The sequence below is a fragment of the Pseudophryne corroboree genome, chromosome 6 (assembly GCF_028390025.1).
Source record: "Pseudophryne corroboree isolate aPseCor3 chromosome 6, aPseCor3.hap2, whole genome shotgun sequence".
Lineage (NCBI taxonomy): Eukaryota > Metazoa > Chordata > Amphibia > Anura > Myobatrachidae > Pseudophryne > Pseudophryne corroboree.
In genome coordinates, this window is record NC_086449.1 from 835,763,148 (window position 1) to 835,785,225 (window position 22,078).

General features: G+C 50.6%; 1 protein-coding gene across 1 annotated transcript in view; it reads right to left on the reverse strand.

Annotated features, from left to right (window-relative positions):
• Positions 1–22,078, reverse strand: part of SPX (spexin hormone) — a 57,603-nt gene that overhangs the window by 12,101 nt on the left and 23,424 nt on the right. Inside the window, exons 2-5 of the mRNA XM_063930639.1 lie at positions 19,868–19,948; positions 19,726–19,783; positions 8,542–8,604; positions 2,713–2,799 (exon numbers count right to left, since the gene is read on the reverse strand). Coding sequence (XP_063786709.1) covers positions 2,713–2,799; positions 8,542–8,604; positions 19,726–19,783; positions 19,868–19,948 — 289 coding nt within the window. The remainder of the gene's footprint in view (positions 1–2,712; positions 2,800–8,541; positions 8,605–19,725; positions 19,784–19,867; positions 19,949–22,078) is intronic.

The window sequence follows — 22,078 nt, forward strand, 5'->3', positions numbered from 1 at the left end:
GTGTGTTACCCTAGGTGTGTGTGTTACACTGCGTGTGTGCGTTACCATAGGTGTATGTGTTACACTGGGTGTGATGTGTTACCCTGGGTGTGTGTATTACCCTAGGTGAGTGTGTTACCCTGGGTGTGTTACCGTAGGTGTATGTGTTACACTGGGTGTCTGTGTTACATTGGGTGCGTGTGTTACACTGGATGTGTGTGTTACACTGGGTGTGTGTGTTACACTGGGTGTGTGTGTTACCCTAGGTGCGTGTGTTACACTGGGTTTAATGTGTTACCCTAGGTGTATGTGTTACATTGGGTATGTTACCATGGGTGTGTGTGTTACACTGGGTGTCTGCGTTACCGTAGGTGTATGTGTTACATTGGGTGTGACGTGTTACACTGGGTGTATGGGTATGTGTTATACTTGGTGTATGTGTTACACTGGGTGTGTGTGTGTTAGACTGGGTGTGTGTGTTACACAGGGTGTGTGTGTTACTCTAGGTGTATGTGTTACACTGGGTGTGTGTGTTACACTGGGTGTGTGTGTTACACAGGGTGTGTGTGTTACACAGGGTGTGTGTGTTACTCTAGGTGTATGTGTTACACTGGGTGTGTGTGTTACACTGGGTGTGTGTGTTACACAGGGTGTGTGTGTTACACAGGGTGTGTGTGTTACCCTGAGTGCGTGTGTTACACTGGGTGTATGTGTTACACTGGGTGTGTGTGTTAAACTGGGTGCGTGTTTTACACTGGGTGTGTTACCGTAGGTGTATGTGTTACACTGGGTGTGTGTGTTACACTGGGTGCGTGTGTTACACTGGGTGCATGTGTTACCCTAGGTGTGTGTGTTACACTGGGTTTATGTGTTATACTGGGTGTATGTGTTACCCTAGGTGTCTGTGTTACATTGGGTGCGTGTGTTACACTGGATGTGTGTGTTACACTGGGTGTGTGTGTTACACTGGGTGTGTGTGTTACACTGGGTGTCTGCGTTACCGTAGGTGTATGTGTTACATTGGGTGTGATGTGTTACACTGGGTGTATGGGTATGTGTTATACTTGGTGTATGTGTTACCCTTGGTGTATGTGTTACACTGGGTGTGTGTGTGTTACACTGGGTGTGTGTGTTACACAGGGTGTGTGTGTTACTCTAGGTGTATGTGTTAAACTGGGTGCGTGTTTTACACTGGGTGTGTTACCGTAGGTGTATGTGTTACACTGGGTGTGTGTGTTACACTGGGTGCGTGTGTTACACTGGGTGCGTGTGTTACACTGGGTGCGTGTGTTACCCTAGGTGTGTGTGTTACCCTAGGTGTGTGCGTTACCATAGGTGTATGTGTTACACTGGGTGTATGTGTTACACTGGGTGTGATGTGTTACCCTGGGTGTGTGTATTACCCTAGGTGAGTGTGTTACCCTGGGTGTGTTACCATAGGTGTATGTGTTACACTGGGTGTGTGTGTTACACTGGGTGCGTGTGTTACACTGGGTGCGTGTGTTACACTGGGTGTGTTACCCTAGGTGTGTGTGTTACACTGCGTGTGTGCGTTACCCTAGGTGTATGTGTTACACTGGGTGTATGTGTTACACTGGGTGTGATGTGTTATACTGGGTGTGTGTATTACCCTAGGTGAGTGTGTTACCCTGGGTGTGTTACCGTAGGTGTATGTGTTACACTGGGTGTATGTGTTACACTGGGTGTGATGTGTTATACTGGGTGTGTGTGATGCACTGGATGTGTGTGTTACCCTGGGTGTATGTGTTACCCTGGGTGTGTGTATTACCCTAGGTGTATGTGTTACCCTGGGTGTGTGTATTACCCTAGGTGTATGTGTTACCCTGGGTGTGTGTATTACCCTAGGTGTATGTGTTACCCTGGGTGTGTGTATTACCCTAGGTGCGTGTGTTACCCTGGGTGTGATGCATACACAGAGGCGCGGATGCCATTCAGTTGTGCTGTACCAGAATGCATTGGGGATGTGCTGGGCTGTGATTGGTCGGTGGCTATTCAGACATACAATATGTTTTTTTTGATGTACAGAAACTCGGGAATAACCGGAGAGATCCGCTACTCCCAGCTGTACGCCCACCGAGCCGCCGGCCCATCACTGTAATCCCACCGAGCCGCCGGCCCATCACTGTAATCCCACCGAGCCGCCGGCCCATCACTGTAATCCCACCGAGCCGCCGGCCCATCACTGTAATCCCACCGAGCCGCCGGCCCATCACTGTAATCCCACCGAGCCGCCGGCCCATCACTGTAATCCCACCGAGCCGCCGGCCCATCACTGTAATCCCACCGAGCCGCCGGCCCATCACACGCCTGCAGATAAGAGCGCAGGCGTACTGGTCTTTGTAGTGGGCCGTTTAATAGCGAACCTGAGAAATAAAATATAATCCATGTGTCTCCGTATGGCCCCTGAGTCCTGTGTTACAATGCAGCAATCACAACACTTATAGCACCTGACTGAGGGGACACAATGTATCCGTATACACCGTATACACATAGGGACCGTCCTAGGCCATTACCCCAGCTCCAGCACAACCACACACACAGAGAGGGCGACTTCTGCACCTGCCTGACGCCCCGACTAACCGGCAGCCACAGCCAGTGATGGAAGACTCACAGCTGGGCGACAGAAATGCCCCAACGTACCACCCTACATCACCCCTGACCCCGCTACCCCCACCCCCATGTCACAGGCCCCAGTAACGGAGACCTCTGTACCTTCTTCCTGAGCTTTCTGCAGAGAGCCGAGGAACATGGCGGCTGCTTCTGATATGGTGATGGGACTGGAGTTCCGACTACGGGTCTCTGGAAGAGAACGAGATTTATTAATCATCAGCATCATCCGAGCAGAAGCGCATTAGTCTACGCCGGTCGCTGTTATATTATTGTCACTCACGCCGGTGCCGGCAATTCTCCTATCCGGGTACAAACAGCTCTGTCCTGAGACTGATAACCCGCAATGTAATCATCACCCGGGTCACGCGGGCCAACCAGACATAGGAGTTTACGGCCCTCATTCCGAGATGATCGCTCGCTAGACGCTAGATACTTTTTGCAGCCGTGCAAACGCATAGTCACCGCCCACGGGGGAGTGTACTTTCGCTTTGCAAGTGTGCGATCACCTGTGCAGCCGAGTAGCTCTGGACTTACTCAGCCGATGCGATCACTTCAGTCTTTTTGGTCCCAGAACTGACGTCAGACACCCGCCCTGCAAACGCCCGGATACGCCTGTGTTTTCCCTATCACTCCCAGAAAATGGTCAGTTGACACCCATAAACGCCCTCTTCCTGTCAATCTCCTTGCGATCACCCGTGCGAATGGATTCGTCACTAGAAGCAACGATGCTGTTTGTACCCGTACGATGTGCGTGCGCATTGCGAAAATCGGCAGCATGCGATCAACTCGGAATGACCCCCTATGTACGAAGCATCGCGTTGTAAAACCCGGTGCGCATGAGCGCGTTTATGCCCGATATTCAAAAGGACAACGCTTACACTAATTGTGTCTTACTAGCTGTGTCTCCCTAGTTGTGTCTCGCTAATTGTGTCTCGCTAGCTGTGCCTCTCTAGCAGTGCCTCGCTAGTTGTGTCTCGCTAGTTGTGCCTCGCTAGCTGTGCCTCACTATTTGGGTCTCGCTAGCTGTGCCTCACTAGTTGTGTCTCGCTAGCTGTGCCTCACTAGTTGTGTCTCGCTAGCTGTGCCTCGCTAGCTGTGTCTCGCTAGTTGTGCCTCGCTAGCTGTGCCTCACTAGTTGGGTCTCGCTAGCTGTGCCTCACTAGTTGTGTCTCGCTAGTTGTGTCTTGCTAGCTGTGCCTCGCTAGCTGTGACTCACAAGTTGTGTCTCGCTAGCTGTGCCTCACTAGCTGTGTCTCGCTAGTTGTGTCTCGCTAGTTGTGTCTTGCTAGCTGTGCCTCGCTAGCCGTGTCTCACTAGTTGTGTCTCGCTAGCTGTGCCTCACTAGCTGTGCCTCACTAGCTGTGCCTCACTAGCTGTGCCTCACTAGTACAGACATTGCCCTTTTACATTTCAAGCATAAACACTATGAGAAGAGTCGGGTTGTGTTGGGGCCCGGTGCAATGTGCTGCTGTGTGCACTTAGGGCCCGATTCAGCATGAGTTGTAGAACTGCAAGAAATCGCACAACTACAACTCATGTCTCTAGTATGTGTGGTGCCGCCAATCACAGGGCAAGCCCAACCCACATACCGGGTCACCCCCCACACATACCGGGTCACCCCCCCACATACCGGGTCACCCCCCCCCAAAATAGCGGGTCACCCCCCCCCACATACCGGGTCACACACCCCCACCACATACCGGGTCACCCCCCCCCCCCCCGCCACCACCACATACCGGGTCCCCCCCACAGACCGAGTCACCCCCCCATACACACATACCGGGTCACCCCCCCCCACACATACTGGGTCACACCGCCCCCACCACATACCGGGTCACCCCCCCCCCCCCCCCACATACCAAGAAACCCCCCACCCACACATACCAGGTCACCCCCCCACACATACCGAGTCACCCCCCACACACATACTGGGTCCTCCCCCCCACATACCGGGTTTTCCCTCCCCCCGCTACAATGAGAGCAAAACAAATATAAACCAGGAGACCTTCCACATACATCTATCTACAGAATATCTATCGTAGTGCTGTATATAGCATATATATATATATATATATAGAGAGAGAGAGAGTATATATGTGTGACACGGTGAGAGAGAGTATATATGTGTGACACGGTGAGAGAGAGTATATATGTGTGACACAGGGTGAGAGAGAGAGTATATATGTGTGACACAGGGTGAGTGAGAGTATATATGTGTGACACAGGGTGAGTGAGAGTATATATGTGTGACACAGGGACAGAATGAGAGTATATATATGTGACACAGGGTGAGTGAGAGTACATATGTGTGACACAGGGTGAGAGAGAGTATATATGTGTGACACGGTGAGAGAGAGTATATATGTGTGACACAGGGTGAGAGAGAGAGTGTATATGTGTGACACAGGGTGAGAGAGAGAGTATATATGTGTGACACAGGGTGAGAGAGAGAGTGTATATGTGTGACACAGGGTGAGAGAGAGAGTATATTTGTGTGACACAGGGTGAGAGAGAGAGTATATATGTGTGACACAGGGTGAGAGAGAGAGAGAGAGAGAGTATATATGTGTGACACAGGGTGAGAGAGAGAGTATATATGTGTGACACAGGGTGAGAGAGTATATATGTGTGACACAGGGTGAGAGAGAGAGTATATATGTGTGACACAGGGTGAGAGAGTATATATGTGTGACACAGGGTGAGAGAGAGAGTATATATGTGTGACACAGGGTGAGAGAGAGTATATATGTGTGACACGGTGAGAGAGAGTATATATGTGTGACACAGGGTGAGAGAGAGAGTATATATGTGTGACACAGGGTGAGAGAGAGAGTATATTTGTGTGACACAGGGTGAGAGAGAGAGTATATATGTGTGACACAGGGTGAGAGAGAGAGTATATATGTGTGACACAGGGTGAGAGAGAGAGTATATATGTGTGACACAGGGTGAGAGAGAGAGTATATATGTGTGACACAGGGTGAGAGAGAGTATATATGTGTGACACGGTGAGAGAGAGTATATATGTGTGACACAGGGTGAGAGAGAGAGTATATATGTGTGACACAGGGTGAGAGAGAGAGTATATTTGTGTGACACAGGGTGAGAGAGAGAGTATATATGTGTGACACAGGGTGAGAGAGAGAGAGAGAGTATATATGTGTGACACAGGGTGAGAGAGAGAGTATATATGTGTGACACAGGGTGAGAGAGTATATATGTGTGACACAGGGTGAGAGAGAGAGTATATATGTGTGACACAGGGTGAGAGAGTATATATGTGTGACACAGGGTGAGAGAGAGAGTATATATGTGTGACACAGGGTGAGAGAGTATATATGTGTGACACAGGGTGAGAGAGAGAGTATATATGTGTGACACAGGGTGAGAGAGAGTATATATGTGTGACACGGTGAGAGAGAGTATATATGTGTGACACAGGGTGAGAGAGAGAGTATATATGTGTGACACAGGGTGAGAGAGAGAGTATATTTGTGTGACACAGGGTGAGAGAGAGAGTATATATGTGTGACACAGGGTGAGAGAGAGAGTATATATGTGTGACACAGGGTGAGAGAGAGTATATATGTGTGACAGAGGGTGAGAGAGAGAGTATATATGTGTGACACAGGGTGAGAGAGAGAGTATATATGTGTGACACAGGGTGAGAGAGAGTATATTTGTGTGACACAGGGTGAGAGAGAGAGTATATATGTGTGTGACACACAGGGTGAGAGAGTATATATGTGTGACACAGGGTGAGAGATAGAGTATATATATGTGTGACACAGGGTGAGTGAGAGTATATATGTGTGACACAGGGTGAGAGAGAGTATATATGTGTGACAGAGGGTGAGAGAGAGAGTATATATGTGTGACACAGGGTGAGAGAGAGAGAGAGAGTATATATGTGTGACACAGGGTGAGAGAGAGTATATTTGTGTGACACAGGGTGAGAGAGAGAGTATATATGTGTGTGACACACAGGGTGAGAGAGTATATATGTGTGACACAGGGTGAGAGATAGAGTATATATATGTGTGACACAGGGTGAGTGAGAGTATATATGTGTGACACAGGGTGAGTGAGAGTATATATGTGTGACACAGGGACAGAATGAGAGCATATATATGTGACACAGGGTGAGTGAGAGTACATATGTGTGACACAGGGTGAGAGAGAGTATATATGTGTGACACGGTGAGAGAGAGAGTATATATGTGTGACACAGGGTGAGAGAGTGTATATGTGTGACACAGGGTGAGAGAGAGAGTATATATGTGTGACACAGGGTGAGAGAGAGAGTGTATATGTGTGACACAGGGTGAGAGAGAGAGTATATTTGTGTGACACAGGGTGAGAGAGAGAGAGTATATATGTGTGACACAGGGTGAGAGAGAGAGAGAGAGTATATATGTGTGACACAGGGTGAGAGAGAGAGTATATATGTGTGACACAGGGTGAGAGAGTATATATGTGTGACACAGGGTGAGAGAGAGAGTATATATGTGTGACACAGGGTGAGAGAGTATATATGTGTGACACAGGGTGAGAGAGAGAGTATATATGTGTGACACAGGGTGAGAGAGAGTATATATGTGTGACACGGTGAGAGAGAGTATATATGTGTGACACAGGGTGAGAGAGAGAGTATATATGTGTGACACAGGGTGAGAGAGAGAGTATATTTGTGTGACACAGGGTGAGAGAGAGAGTATATATGTGTGACACAGGGTGAGAGAGAGAGTATATATGTGTGACACAGGGTGAGAGAGAGAATATATGTGTGACAGAGGGTGAGAGAGAGAGTATATATGTGTGACACAGGGTGAGAGAGAGAGTATATATGTGTGACACAGGGTGAGAGAGAGTATATTTGTGTGACACAGGGTGAGAGAGAGAGTATATATGTGTGTGACACACAGGGTGAGAGAGTATATATGTGTGACACAGGGTGAGAGATAGAGTATATATATGTGTGACACAGGGTGAGAGAGAGAGTATATATGTGTGACACAGGGTGAGAGAGTATATATGTGTGACACAGGGTGAGAGAGAGAGTATATATGTGTGACACAGGGTGAGAGAGTATATATGTGTGACACAGGGTGAGAGAGAGAGTATATATGTGTGACACAGGGTGAGAGAGAGTATATATGTGTGACACATGGTGAGAGAGAGTATATATGTGTGACACAGGGTGAGAGAGAGAGTATATATGTGTGACACAGGGTGAGAGAGAGAGAGTATATATGTGTGACACAGGGTGAGAGAAAGAGAGTATATTTGTGTGACACAGGGTGAGAGAGAGAGTATATATGTGTGACACAGGGTGAGAGAGAGAGTATATATGTGTGACACAGGGTGAGAGAGAGTATATATGTGTGACAGAGGGTGAGAGAGAGAGTATATATGTGTGACACAGGGTGAGAGAGAGAGAGTATATATGTGTGACACAGGGTGAGAGAGAGTATATTTGTGTGACACAGGGTGAGAGAGAGAGTATATATGTGTGTGACACACAGGGTGAGAGAGTATATATGTGTGACACAGGATGAGAGAGAGAGTATATATATGTGTGACACAGGGTGAGAGAGAGAGTATATATGTGTGACACAGGGTGAGAGAGTATATATGTGTGACACAGGGTGAGAGAGAGAGTATATATGTGTGACACAGGGTGAGAGAGTATATATGTGTGACACAGGGTGAGAGAGAGTATATATGTGTGACACAGGGTGAGAGAGAGAGTGTATATGTGTGACACAGGGTGAGAGAGAGAGAGAGTATATATGTGTGACACAGGGTGAGAGAGAGAGTATATATGTGTGACACAGGGTGAGAGAGTATATATGTGTGACACATGGTGAGAGAGAGTATATATGTGTGACACAGGGTGAGAGACACAGGGTGAGTGAGAGGGATTATTACCCAGCTGTAGTCGGTCATAGAGATCCTTTCTCTGGCTCTCATCGGAGATGAAGCGTCGTCCCTCTGTAACACACGCACAGAACACGCAGGAATTACTATCTGCATCGCTCAGTGACGCAGGGACCGGGCGCAGGTCTCAGGATATTTGTAGGGAACAGGAGCAATACATCTGCACATACTGTATAGGGGGAGGCTCAGCTACAGTGAGACATCCGCACATACTGTATAGGGGGAGGCTCAGCTACAGTAAGACATCCGCACATACAGTATAGGGGGAGGCTCAGCTACAGTAAGACATCCGCACATACAGTATAGGGGGAGGCTCAGCTACAGTAAGATATCCGCACATACAGTATAGGGGGAGGCTCAGCTACAGTAAGACATCCGCACATACTGTATAGGGGGAGGCTCAGCTACAGTAAGACATCCACACATACAGTACAGGGGGAGGCTCAGCTACAGTAAGACATCCACACATACTGTAAAGGGGGAGACTCAGCTACAGTAAGACATCCACACATACTGTACAGGGGGAGACTCAGCTACAGTGAGACATCCACACATACTGTACAGGGGGAGGCTCAGCTGCAGTGAGACATCCGCACATACAGTATAGGGGGAGGCTCAGCTACAGTGAGACATCCGCACATACTGTATAGGGGGAGGCTCAGCTACAGTGAGACATCCGCACATACTGTATAGGGGGAGGCTCAGCTACAGTAAGACATCCACACATACTGTATAGGGGGAGGCTCAGCTACAGTAAGACATCCACACATACTGTAAAGGGGGAGACTCAGCTACAGTAAGACATCCGCACATACTGTACAGGGGGAGGCTCAGCTACAGTAAGACATCCGCACATACTGTACAGGGGGAGGCTCAGCTACAGTAAGACATCCGCACATACTGTACAGGGGGAGACTCAGCTACAGTAAGACATCCGCACATACTGTACAGGGGGAGGCTCAGCTACAGTAAGACATCCGCACATACAGTATAGGGGGAGGCTCAGCTACAGTAAGACATCCACACATACAGTACAGGGGGAGGCTCAGCTACAGTAAGACATCCACACATACTGTAAAGGGGGAGACTCAGCTACAGTAAGACATCCACACATACTGTAAAGGGGGAGACTCAGCTACAGTAAGACATCCGCACATACAGTATAGGGGGAGGCTCAGCTACAGTAAGACATCCGCACATACAGTATAGGGGGAGGCTCAGCTACAGTAAGACATCCGCACATACTGTACAGGGGGAGGCTCAGCTGCAGTAAGACATCCGCACATACAGTATAGGGGGAGGCTCAGCTACAGTAAGACATCAGCACATACAGTATAGGGGGAGGCTCAGCTACAGTAAGACATCCGCACATACTGTACAGGGGGAGGCTCAGCTACAATAAGACTTCCGCACATACTGTACAGGGGGAGGCTCAGCTACAGTAAGACATCCACACATACAGTACAGGGGGAGGCTCAGCTGCAGTAAGACATCCGCACATACTGTACAGGGGGAGGCTCAGCTACAATAAGACTTCCGCACATACTGTACAGGGGGAGGCTCAGCTACAGTAAGACATCCACACATACAGTACAGGGGGAGGCTCAGCTGCAGTAAGACATCCGCACATACAGTATAGGGGGAGGCTCAGCTACAGTAAGACATCCGCACATACTGTACAGGGGGAGGCTCAGCTACAGTAAGACATCCGCACATACAGTATAGGGGGAGGCTCAGCTACAGTAAGACATCCGCACATACAGTATAGGGGGAGGCTCAGCTACAGTAAGACATCCGCACATACTGTACAGGGGGAGGCTCAGCTACAGTAAGACATCCGCACATACTGTACAGGGGGAGACTCAGCTGCAGTAAGACATCCACACATACAGTACAGGGGGAGGCTCAGCTACAGTAAGACATCCGCACATACAGTACAGGGGGAGGCTCAGCTGCAGTAAGACATCCACACATACAGTACAGGGGGAGGCTCAGCTGCAGTAAGACATCCACACATACTGTACAGGGGGAGACTCAGCTGCAGTAAGACATCCACACATACAGTACAGGGGGAGGCTCAGCTACAGTAAGACATCCGCACATACAGTACAGGGGGAGGCTCAGCTGCAGTAAGACATCCACACATACAGTACAGGGGGAGGCTCAGCTACAGTAAGACATCCACACATACAGTACAGGGGGAGGCTCAGCTACAGTGAGACATCCGCACATACTGTATAGGGGGAGGCTCAGCTACAGTAAGACATCCACACATACAGTATAGGGGGAGGCTCAGCTACAGTAAGACATCCGCACATACAGTACAGGGGGAGGCTCAGCTACAGTAAGACATCCACACATACTGTATAGGGGGAGGCTCAGCTGCAGTAAGACATCCACACATACAGTATAGGGGGAGGCTCAGCTACAGTAAGACATCCACACATACTGTATAGGGGGAGGCTCAGCTACAGTAAGACATCCGCACATACTGTACAGGGGGAGGCTCAGCTGCAGTAAGACATCCACACATACAGTATAGGGGGAGGCTCAGCTACAGTAAGATATCCACACATACAGTACAGGGGGAGGCTCAGCTGCAGTAAGACATCCGCACATACAGTACAGGGGGAGGCTCAGCTGCAGTAAGACATCCGCACATACAGTATAGGGGGAGGCTCAGCTACAGTAAGACATCCGCACATACTGTATAGGGGGAGGCTCAGCTACAGTAAGACATCCGCACATACTGTAAAGGGGGAGGCTCAGCTACAGTAAGACATCCACACATACAGTACAGGGGGAGGCTCAGCTGCAGTAAGACATCCGCACATACTGTAAAGGGGGAGGCTCAGCTACAGTAAGACATCCACACATACAGTACAGGGGGAGGCTCAGCTACAGTAAGACATCCGCACATACTGTACAGGGGGAGACTCAGCTACAGTAAGACATCCGCACATACTGTATAGGGGGAGGCTCAGCTACAGTAAGACATCCGCACATACAGTATAGGGGGAGGCTCAGCTACAGTAAGACATCCACACATACAGTACAGGGGGAGGCTCAGCTACAGTAAGACATCCACACATACTGTAAAGGGGGAGACTCAGCTACAGTAAGACATCCGCACATACAGTATAGGGGGAGGCTCAGCTACAGTAAGACATCCGCACATACAGTATAGGGGGAGGCTCAGCTACAGTAAGACATCCGCACATACTGTACAGGGGGAGGCTCAGCTACAGTAAGACATCCGCACATACAGTATAGGGGGAGGCTCAGCTACAGTAAGACATCCGCACATACAGTATAGGGGGAGGCTCAGCTACAGTAAGACATCCACACATACAGTACAGGGGGAGGCTCAGCTACAGTAAGACATCCACACATACTGTAAAGGGGGAGACTCAGCTACAGTAAGACATCCACACATACTGTAAAGGGGGAGACTCAGCTACAGTAAGACATCCGCACATACAGTATAGGGGGAGGCTCAGCTACAGTAAGACATCCGCACATACAGTACAGGGGGAGGCTCAGCTACAGTAAGACATCCGCACATACTGTACAGGGGGAGGCTCAGCTACAGTAAGACATCCGCACATACTGTACAGGGGGAGGCTCAGCTACAGTAAGACATCCGCACATACAGTATAGGGGGAGGCTCAGCTACAGTAAGACATCCGCACATACAGTATAGGGGGAGGCTCAGCTACAGTAAGACATCCGCACATACTGTACAGGGGGAGGCTCAGCTACAATAAGACTTCCGCACATACTGTACAGGGGGAGGCTCAGCTACAGTAAGACATCCACACATACAGTACAGGGGGAGGCTCAGCTGCAGTAAGACATCCGCACATACTGTACAGGGGGAGGCTCAGCTACAATAAGACTTCCGCACATACTGTACAGGGGGAGGCTCAGCTACAGTAAGACATCCACACATACAGTACAGGGGGAGGCTCAGCTGCAGTAAGACATCCGCACATACAGTATAGGGGGAGGCTCAGCTACAGTAAGACATCCGCACATACTGTACAGGGGGAGGCTCAGCTACAGTAAGACATCCGCACATACTGTACAGGGGGAGACTCAGCTGCAGTAAGACATCCACACATACAGTATAGGGGGAGGCTCAGCTACAGTAAGACATCCGCACATACAGTATAGGGGGAGGCTCAGCTACAGTAAGACATCCGCACATACTGTACAGGGGGAGGCTCAGCTACAGTAAGACATCCGCACATACAGTATAGGGGGAGGCTCAGCTACAGTAAGACATCCGCACATACAGTATAGGGGGAGGCTCAGCTACAGTAAGACATCCGCACATACTGTACAGGGGGAGGCTCAGCTACAGTAAGACATCCGCACATACTGTACAGGGGGAGACTCAGCTGCAGTAAGACATCCACACATACAGTACAGGGGGAGGCTCAGCTACAGTAAGACATCCGCACATACAGTACAGGGGGAGGCTCAGCTGCAGTAAGACATCCACACATACAGTACAGGGGGAGGCTCAGCTGCAGTAAGACATCCACACATACTGTACAGGGGGAGGCTCAGCTACAGTAAGACATCCGCACATACAGTATAGGGGGAGGCTCAGCTACAGTAAGACATCCGCACATACAGTATAGGGGGAGGCTCAGCTACAGTAAGACATCCGCACATACTGTACAGGGGGAGGCTCAGCTACAGTAAGACATCCGCACATACAGTATAGGGGGAGGCTCAGCTACAGTAAGACATCCGCACATACAGTATAGGGGGAGGCTCAGCTACAGTAAGACATCCGCACATACTGTACAGGGGGAGGCTCAGCTACAGTAAGACATCCGCACATACTGTACAGGGGGAGACTCAGCTGCAGTAAGACATCCACACATACAGTACAGGGGGAGGCTCAGCTACAGTAAGACATCCGCACATACAGTACAGGGGGAGGCTCAGCTGCAGTAAGACATCCACACATACAGTACAGGGGGAGGCTCAGCTACAGTGAGACATCCGCACATACAGTACAGGGGGAGGCTCAGCTGCAGTAAGACATCCACACATACAGTACAGGGGGAGGCTCAGCTACAGTAAGACATCCACACATACAGTACAGGGGGAGGCTCAGCTACAGTGAGACATCCGCACATACTGTATAGGGGGAGGCTCAGCTACAGTAAGACATCCACACATACAGTATAGGGGGAGGCTCAGCTACAGTAAGACATCCGCACATACAGTATAGGGGGAGGCTCAGCTACAGTAAGACATCCACACATACTGTAAAGGGGGAGGCTCAGCTGCAGTAAGACATCCGCACATACTGTAAAGGGGGAGGCTCAGCTACAGTAAGACATCCGCACATACAGTACAGGGGAAGGCTCAGCTGCAGTAAGACATCCGCACATACAGTATAGGGGGAGGCTCAGCTACAGTAAGACATCCACACATACTGTAAAGGGGGAGGCTCAGCTGCAGTAAGACATCCGCACATACTGTAAAGGGGGAGGCTCAGCTACAGTAAGACATCCACACATACTGTAAAGGGGGAGGCTCAGCTACAGTAAGACATCCACACATACTGTAAAGGGGGAGGCTCAGCTGCAGTAAGACATCCGCACATACTGTACAGGGGGAGGCTCAGCTACAGTAAGACATCCACACATACTGTAAAGGGGGAGACTCAGCTACAGTAAGACATCCGCACATACTGTACAGGGGGAGGCTCAGCTACAGTAAGACATCCACACATACAGTAAAGGGGGAGACTCAGCTACAGTAAGACATCCGCACATACTGTACAGGGGGAGGCTCAGCTGCAGTAAGACATCCACACATACAGTACAGGGGGAGGCTCAGCTACAGTAAGACATCCGCACATACAGTATAGGGGGAGGCTCAGCTACAGTAAGACATCCACACATACTGTAAAGGGGGAGACTCAGCTACAGTAAGACATCCGCACATACTGTACAGGGGGAGGCTCAGCTGCAGTAAGACATCCACACATACAGTACAGGGGGAGGCTCAGCTACAGTAAGACATCCGCACATACAGTATAGGGGGAGGCTCAGCTGCAGTAAGACATCCGCACATACAGTATAGGGGGAGGCTCAGCTACAGTAAGACATCCACACATACTGTAAAGGGGGAGGCTCAGCTGCAGTAAGACATCCGCACATACTGTAAAGGGGGAGGCTCAGCTACAGTAAGACATCCGCACATACAGTACAGGGGAAGGCTCAGCTGCAGTAAGACATCCGCACATACAGTATAGGGGGAGGCTCAGCTACAGTAAGACATCCACACATACTGTAAAGGGGGAGGCTCAGCTGCAGTAAGACATCCGCACATACTGTAAAGGGGGAGGCTCAGCTACAGTAAGACATCCACACATACTGTAAAGGGGGAGGCTCAGCTACAGTAAGACATCCACACATACTGTAAAGGGGGAGGCTCAGCTGCAGTAAGACATCCGCACATACTGTACAGGGGGAGGCTCAGCTACAGTAAGACATCCACACATACTGTAAAGGGGGAGACTCAGCTACAGTAAGACATCCGCACATACTGTACAGGGGGAGGCTCAGCTACAGTAAGACATCCACACATACAGTACAGGGGGAGGCTCAGCTGCAGTAAGACATCCACACATACAGTATAGGGGGAGGCTCAGCTACAGTAAGACATCCACACATACAGTATAGGGGGAGGCTCAGCTACAGTAAGACATCCACACATACTGTAAAGGGGGAGGCTCAGCTACAGTAAGACATCCACACATACTGTAAAGGGGGAGGCTCAGCTGCAGTAAGACATCCGCACATACTGTACAGGGGGAGGCTCAGCTACAGTAAGACATCCACACATACTGTAAAGGGGGAGACTCAGCTACAGTAAGACATCCGCACATACTGTACAGGGGGAGGCTCAGCTACAGTAAGACATCCACACATACAGTACAGGGGGAGGCTCAGCTGCAGTAAGACATCCACACATACTGTAAAGGGGGAGACTCAGCTACAGTAAGACATCCGCACATACTGTACAGGGGGAGGCTCAGCTACAGTAAGACATCCACACATACAGTACAGGGGGAGGCTCAGCTACAGTGAGACATCCGCACATACTGTATAGGGGGAGGCTCAGCTACAGTAAGACATCCACACATACAGTATAGGGGGAGGCTCAGCTACAGTAAGACATCCGCACATACAGTACAGGGGGAGGCTCAGCTACAGTAAGACATCCACACATACTGTACAGGGGGAGGCTCAGCTGCAGTAAGACATCCACACATACAGTACAGGGGGAGGCTCAGCTACAGTAAGACATCCGCACATACTGTATAGGGGGAGGCTCAGCTACAGTAAGACATCCACACATACAGTACAGGGGGAGGCTCAGCTGCAGTAAGACATCCACACATACAGTACAGGGGGAGGCTCAGCTACAGTAAGACATCCGCACATACTGTATAGGGGGAGGCTCAGCTACAGTAAGACATCCGCACATACTGTACAGGGGGAGGCTCAGCTGCAGTAAGACATCCACACATACAGTATAGGGGGAGGCTCAGCTACAGTAAGATATCCACACATACAGTACAGGGGGAGGCTCAGCTACAGTAAGACATCCGCACATACTGTACAGGGAGAGGCTCAGCTACAGTAAGACATCCACACATACAGTACAGGGGGAGGCTCAGCTACAGTAAGACATCCGCACATACAGTATAGGGGGAGGCTCAGCTACAGTAAGACATCCGCACATACAGTATAGGGGGAGGCTCAGCTACAGTAAGATATCCGCACATACAGTATAGGGGGAGGCTCAGCTACAGTAAGACATCCACACATACTGTAAAGGGGGAGGCTCAGCTGCAGTAAGACATCCGCACATACTGTAAAGGGGGAGGCTCAGCTACAGTAAGACATCCACACATACTGTAAAGGGGGAGGCTCAGCTACAGTAAGACATCCACACATACTGTAAAGGGGGAGGCTCAGCTGCAGTAAGACATCCGCACATACTGTACAGGGGGAGGCTCAGCTACAGTAAGACATCCACACATACTGTAAAGGGGGAGACTCAGCTACAGTAAGACATCCGCACATACTGTACAGGGGGAGGCTCAGCTACAGTAAGACATCCACACATACAGTACAGGGGGAGGCTCAGCTGCAGTAAGACATCCACGCATACTGTACAGGGGGAGACTCAGCTACAGTAAGACAGAGCAGTAGCGGTGTCCCTGGGTGATCCACGCTGTGCTGCAGGTGGGGCAGATTTAAGGGGAGTACACACGGAGAGATCCGTGCTTAAAATCTAAGCAATCTTGCTAGATTGCTTAGATTTTAAGCACGGATCTGCCGTGTGTATGCCCTCCAGCGATAGCGATGCGGCTATCGCCGATGCTAGATTGAGCTGCATGCAGGCTCAATCTAGCGGGTCGCTCACTTCACCGTTGTGTGAAGTGAGCGGCCCCCCGTCGGCTTTCCCCCTCGCTCAGCACATCGCGCTGTGCTGAGCGGGGTGAGAGATGTGTGCTGAGCGGTCTGTGTTAAGATCGCTCAGTACACATCTCTCCCGTGAGTACCCCCCTTAGACTGTGCGAGGGACACACCCATTCCATTCCCAGCTGATTGGATTAAATGTTCACGATCAGCCGAGCGCTGCGTACCAAATCGTGACCCCTTTACATCCGCCCAACCGCAGCGTGGAGGTAGGCGGCTCCACTATGGGTGTCGGGAGGTGGGCTGTGCGTTTGGACCATCTAGTGTGCTATAAGATGCGCTTGCTGGGTCATTATAAGCCGTTTACCAGCTAACGCTCCGGCGTCTGCTCTACACACACACACGTGTACATTCATGCGATATCAGGACGATTGTATAGGCGTGTACCGGCTTTGGGGGTCATTCCGAGATGATTGTAGCTGTGCAAAATATAGCACAGCTACGATCATCTCTGACATGCGGGGGGACGCCCAGCACAGGGCTATCCCGCCCCGCGTGTCAGTGCCGGCACCCCGCAGAAGTGTAAATGCATCACACAGCAGCGTTGCCTTTACACTTCAGGAGTAACTCCCGGCCAGCGCAGCTTTAGCGTGCTGGCCGGGAGCTACTCATCGCTCCCTGGCCCGCAGCGTCTGCGTATGACGTCACGCAGCTGCTGTGGCCCGCCCCCCATTCGGTCCGGCCACGCCACACCTCACCTACGAAACGGCGGCTAAACGCCGCTGTTTCGCCCCCTCCCACCCATTGATCACCTCTGCCTGTCAATCAGGAAGAGGCGATCGCTATCCTGCTACGGCCGTCACGCAGGCGCACTACGTTAAAACGCAGCGAACGACCGGGTCGGAATGACCCCCTTTATCTACATTGCAGTGTGAGAAGACAGCTGTCCAGCATTAGCTACATGCAGAAGCAGCCGGTATTTACCCTGCATGTATCTGCCCCCCGTGTACTGCCGCGCGGTGTCACCCAGGTGCACACTTACCTGCTTCTTCTTTACTGCCTCCCCCGGCAGCCCCCGGACTTACTCCTATGCAGGGTGCAGGATGCAGGTAACATACAGGCGGATTACTACATACATCTCTCCTCACTGAGGTGCAAACTGCCCCATAATGTATAATAATCTGCATCTGCTTCACAGACCATGTACAGAACTGTCTGACCTTCCTGTGCAGGGAGCTGTGAGTGCAGGTAGCTGTGAGTGCAGGCAGCTGTGAGTGCAGGTAGCTGTGAGTGCAGTCCTGTGAGTACAGGTAGCTGTGAGTGCAGTCCTGTGAGTGCAGGTAGCTGTGAGTGCAGTCCTGTGAGTGCAGGTAGCTGTGAGTGCAGTCCTGTGAGTGCAGGTAGCTGTGAGTGCAGTCCTGTGAGTGCAGTCCTGTGAGTGCAGGTAGCTGTGAGTGCAGTCCTGTGAGTGCAGGTAGCTGTGTGTGCAGTCCTGTGAGTGCAGGTAGCTGTGAGTGCAGTCCTGTGAGTGCAGGTAGCTGTGAGTGCAGTCCTGTGAGTGCAGGTAGCTGTGAGTGCAGTCCTGTGAGTGCAGGTAGCTGTGAGTGCAGTTCTGTGAGTGCAGGTAGCTGTGAGTGCAGTCCTGTGAGTGCAGTCCTGTGAGTGCAGGTAGCTGTGAGTGCAGTCCTGTGAGTGCAGTCCTGTGAGTGCAGGTAGCTGTGAGTGCAGTCCTGTGAGTGCAGGTAGCTGTGAGTGCAGTCCTGTGAGTGCAGGTAGCTGTGAGTGCAGTCCTGTGAGTGCAGTCCTGTGAGTGCAGTCATGTGAGTGCAGGTAGCTGTGAGTGCAGTCCTGTGAGTGCAGGTAGCTGTGAGTGCAGTCCTGTGAGTACAGGTAGCTGTGAGTGCAGTCCTGTGAGTACAGGTAGCTGTGAGTGCAGTCCTGTGAGTGCAGGTAGCTGTGAGTGCAGTCCTGTGAGTACAGGTAGCTGTGAGTGCAGTCCTGTGAGTGCAGGTAGCTGTGAGTGCAGTCCTGTGAGTGCAGGTAGCTGTGAGTGCAGTCCTGTGAGTGCAGGTAGCTGTGAGTGCAGTCCTGTGAGTGAGGGTAGCTGTGAGTGCAGTCCTGTGAGTGCAGGTAGCTGTGAGTGCAGTCCTGTGAGTGCAGTCCTGTGAGTGCAGTCATGTGAGTGCAGGTAGCTGTGAGTGCAGTCCTGTGAGTGCAGGTAGCTGTGAGTGCAGTCCTGTGAGTACAGGTAGCTGTGAGTGCAGTCCTGTGAGTACAGGTAGCTGTGAGTGCAGTCCTGTGAGTGCAGGTAGCTGTGAGTGCAGTCCTGTGAGTACAGGTAGCTGTGAGTGCAGTCCTGTGAGTGCAGGTAGCTGTGAGTGCAGTCCTGTGAGTGCAGGTAGCTGTGAGTGCAGTCCTGTGAGTGCAGGTAGCTGTGAATGCAGTCCTGTGAGTGCAGGTAGCTGTGAGTGCAGTGCTGTGAGTGCAGGTAGCTGTGAGTGCAGTCCTGTGAGTGCAGGTAGCTGTGAGTGCAGTCCTGTGAGTGCAGGTAGCTGTGAGTACAGGTAGCTGTGAGTGCAGTCCTGTGAGTGCAGTCATGAGGAGGGGCCACTATGGGGCCCCGGGCTCAGGGCATTGGTTGCACCTATCTATCATTCCTCCTCCTGTAACCAGCAGCGCAGGGGGATTCTGGAAGAGGAGGTAAGTCACTCACGTGCCCCCTTTAGGTACAGCATGGCCTGAGGGGTCCAATTCCTTCTCTGGAAATGATTCTGGTGATGTGAGGAAGAAACACAGAGATTAGAACACGGCGGAGACAGCAGGAGCGGGGTGATGGACGGAGGGGGGTCACCTACCTGAGGGAGGCTCCATGAGTGAGGGATGACGGAGGCTGTCATTAGGAGGATGAGAGTGCACGCTGCCCGGGAGCCAGGGTCCTGCACACAGGAGACAGACACACCCGTATTACTGTCCAGGAGACACACACACCCGTATTACTGTACAGGAGACACACACCCGTATTACTGTACAGAGACACACACACCCGTATTACTGTACAGGAGACAGACACACCCGTGTTACTGTACAGGAGACACACCCACCCGTGTTACTGTACAGGAGACACACACACCCGTATTACTGTACAGGAGACACACACCCGTATTACTGTACAGGAGACACACACACCCGTATTACTGTACAGGAGACACACACCCGTATTACTGTACAGGAGACACACACACCCGTGTTACTGTACAGGAGACACACACCCGTATTACTGTACAGGAGACACACACACCCGTGTTACTGTACAGGAGACAGACACACCCGTGTTACTGTACAGGAGACACACACACCCGTATTACTGTACAGGAGACACACACCCGTATTACTGTACAGAGACACACACACACGTATTACTGTACAGAGACACACACACCCGTATTACTGTACAGAAGACACACACACGTATTACTGTACAGAGACACACACACACGTATTACTGTACAGAGACACACACCCGTATTACTGTACAGAAGACACACACACCCGTATTACTGCACAGGAGACACACACCCGTATTACTGTACAGAGACACACACACCCGTATTACTGTACAGAGACACACACACACGTATTACTGTACAGAGACACACACCCGTATTACTGTACAGAAGACACACACACCCGTATTACTGCACAGGAGACACACACCCGTATTACTGTACAGAGACACACACACCCGTATTACTGTACAGGAGACACACACACCCGTATTACTGTACAGACACACACATCCGTATTACTGTACAGAGACACACACACCCGTATTACTGTACAGGAGACACACACCGTATTACTGTACAGAGACACACACACCCGTATTACTGTACAGGAGACACACACACCCGTATTACTGTACAGGAGACAGACACACCCGTGTTACTGTACAGGAGACACACACACCCGTATTACTGTACAGGAGACACACACCCGTATTACTGTACAGAGACACACACAACCGTATTACTGTACAGGACACACACACCCGTATTACTGTACAGAGACACACACACACCCATATTTGTACAGGAGACACACACCCATATTTGTACAGGAGACACTCCCCCCCGTATTACTGTACAGGAGACAGACACACCCGTGTTACTGTACAGAGAGACACACACACCCGTATTACTGTACAAAGACACACACACACACCCGTATTACTGTACAGGAGACACACACACCTGTATTACTGTACAGGAGACACACACCCGTATTACTGTACAGAGACACACACACACACCCGTATTACTGTACAAAGACACACACACACACGTATTACTGTACAGGAGACACACACACCCGTATTACTGTACAGAGACACACACACACACCCGTATTACTGTACAAAGACACAAACACACCCGTATTACTGTACAGGAGACACACACACCCGTATTACTGTACAGGAGACACACACCCGTATTACTGTACAGAGACACACACACCCATATTACTGTACAGAAGACACACACCCGTATTTCTGTACAGGAGACAGACACACCCGTGTTACTGTACAGGAGACACACACACCCGTATTACTGTACAGGAGACACACACCCGTATTACTGTACAGAGACACACACACCCATATTACTGTACAGGAGACACACACCCGTATTACTGTACAGAGACACACACACACCCGTATTACTGTACAGAGACACACACACACCCGTATTACTGTACAGGAGACACACACCGTATTACTGTACAGAGACACACACACCCATATTAATGTACAGGAGACACACACCCGTATTACTGTACAGAGACACACACACCCATATTACTGTACAGGAGACACACACCCGTATTACTGTACAGAGACACACACACACACACCCGTATTACTGTACAAAGACACACACACACACCCGTATTACTGTACAGGAGACACACACACCCGTATTACTGTACAGAGACACACACACACCCGTATTACTGTTCAAAGACACAAACACACCCGTTTTACTGTACAGGAGACACACACACCCGTA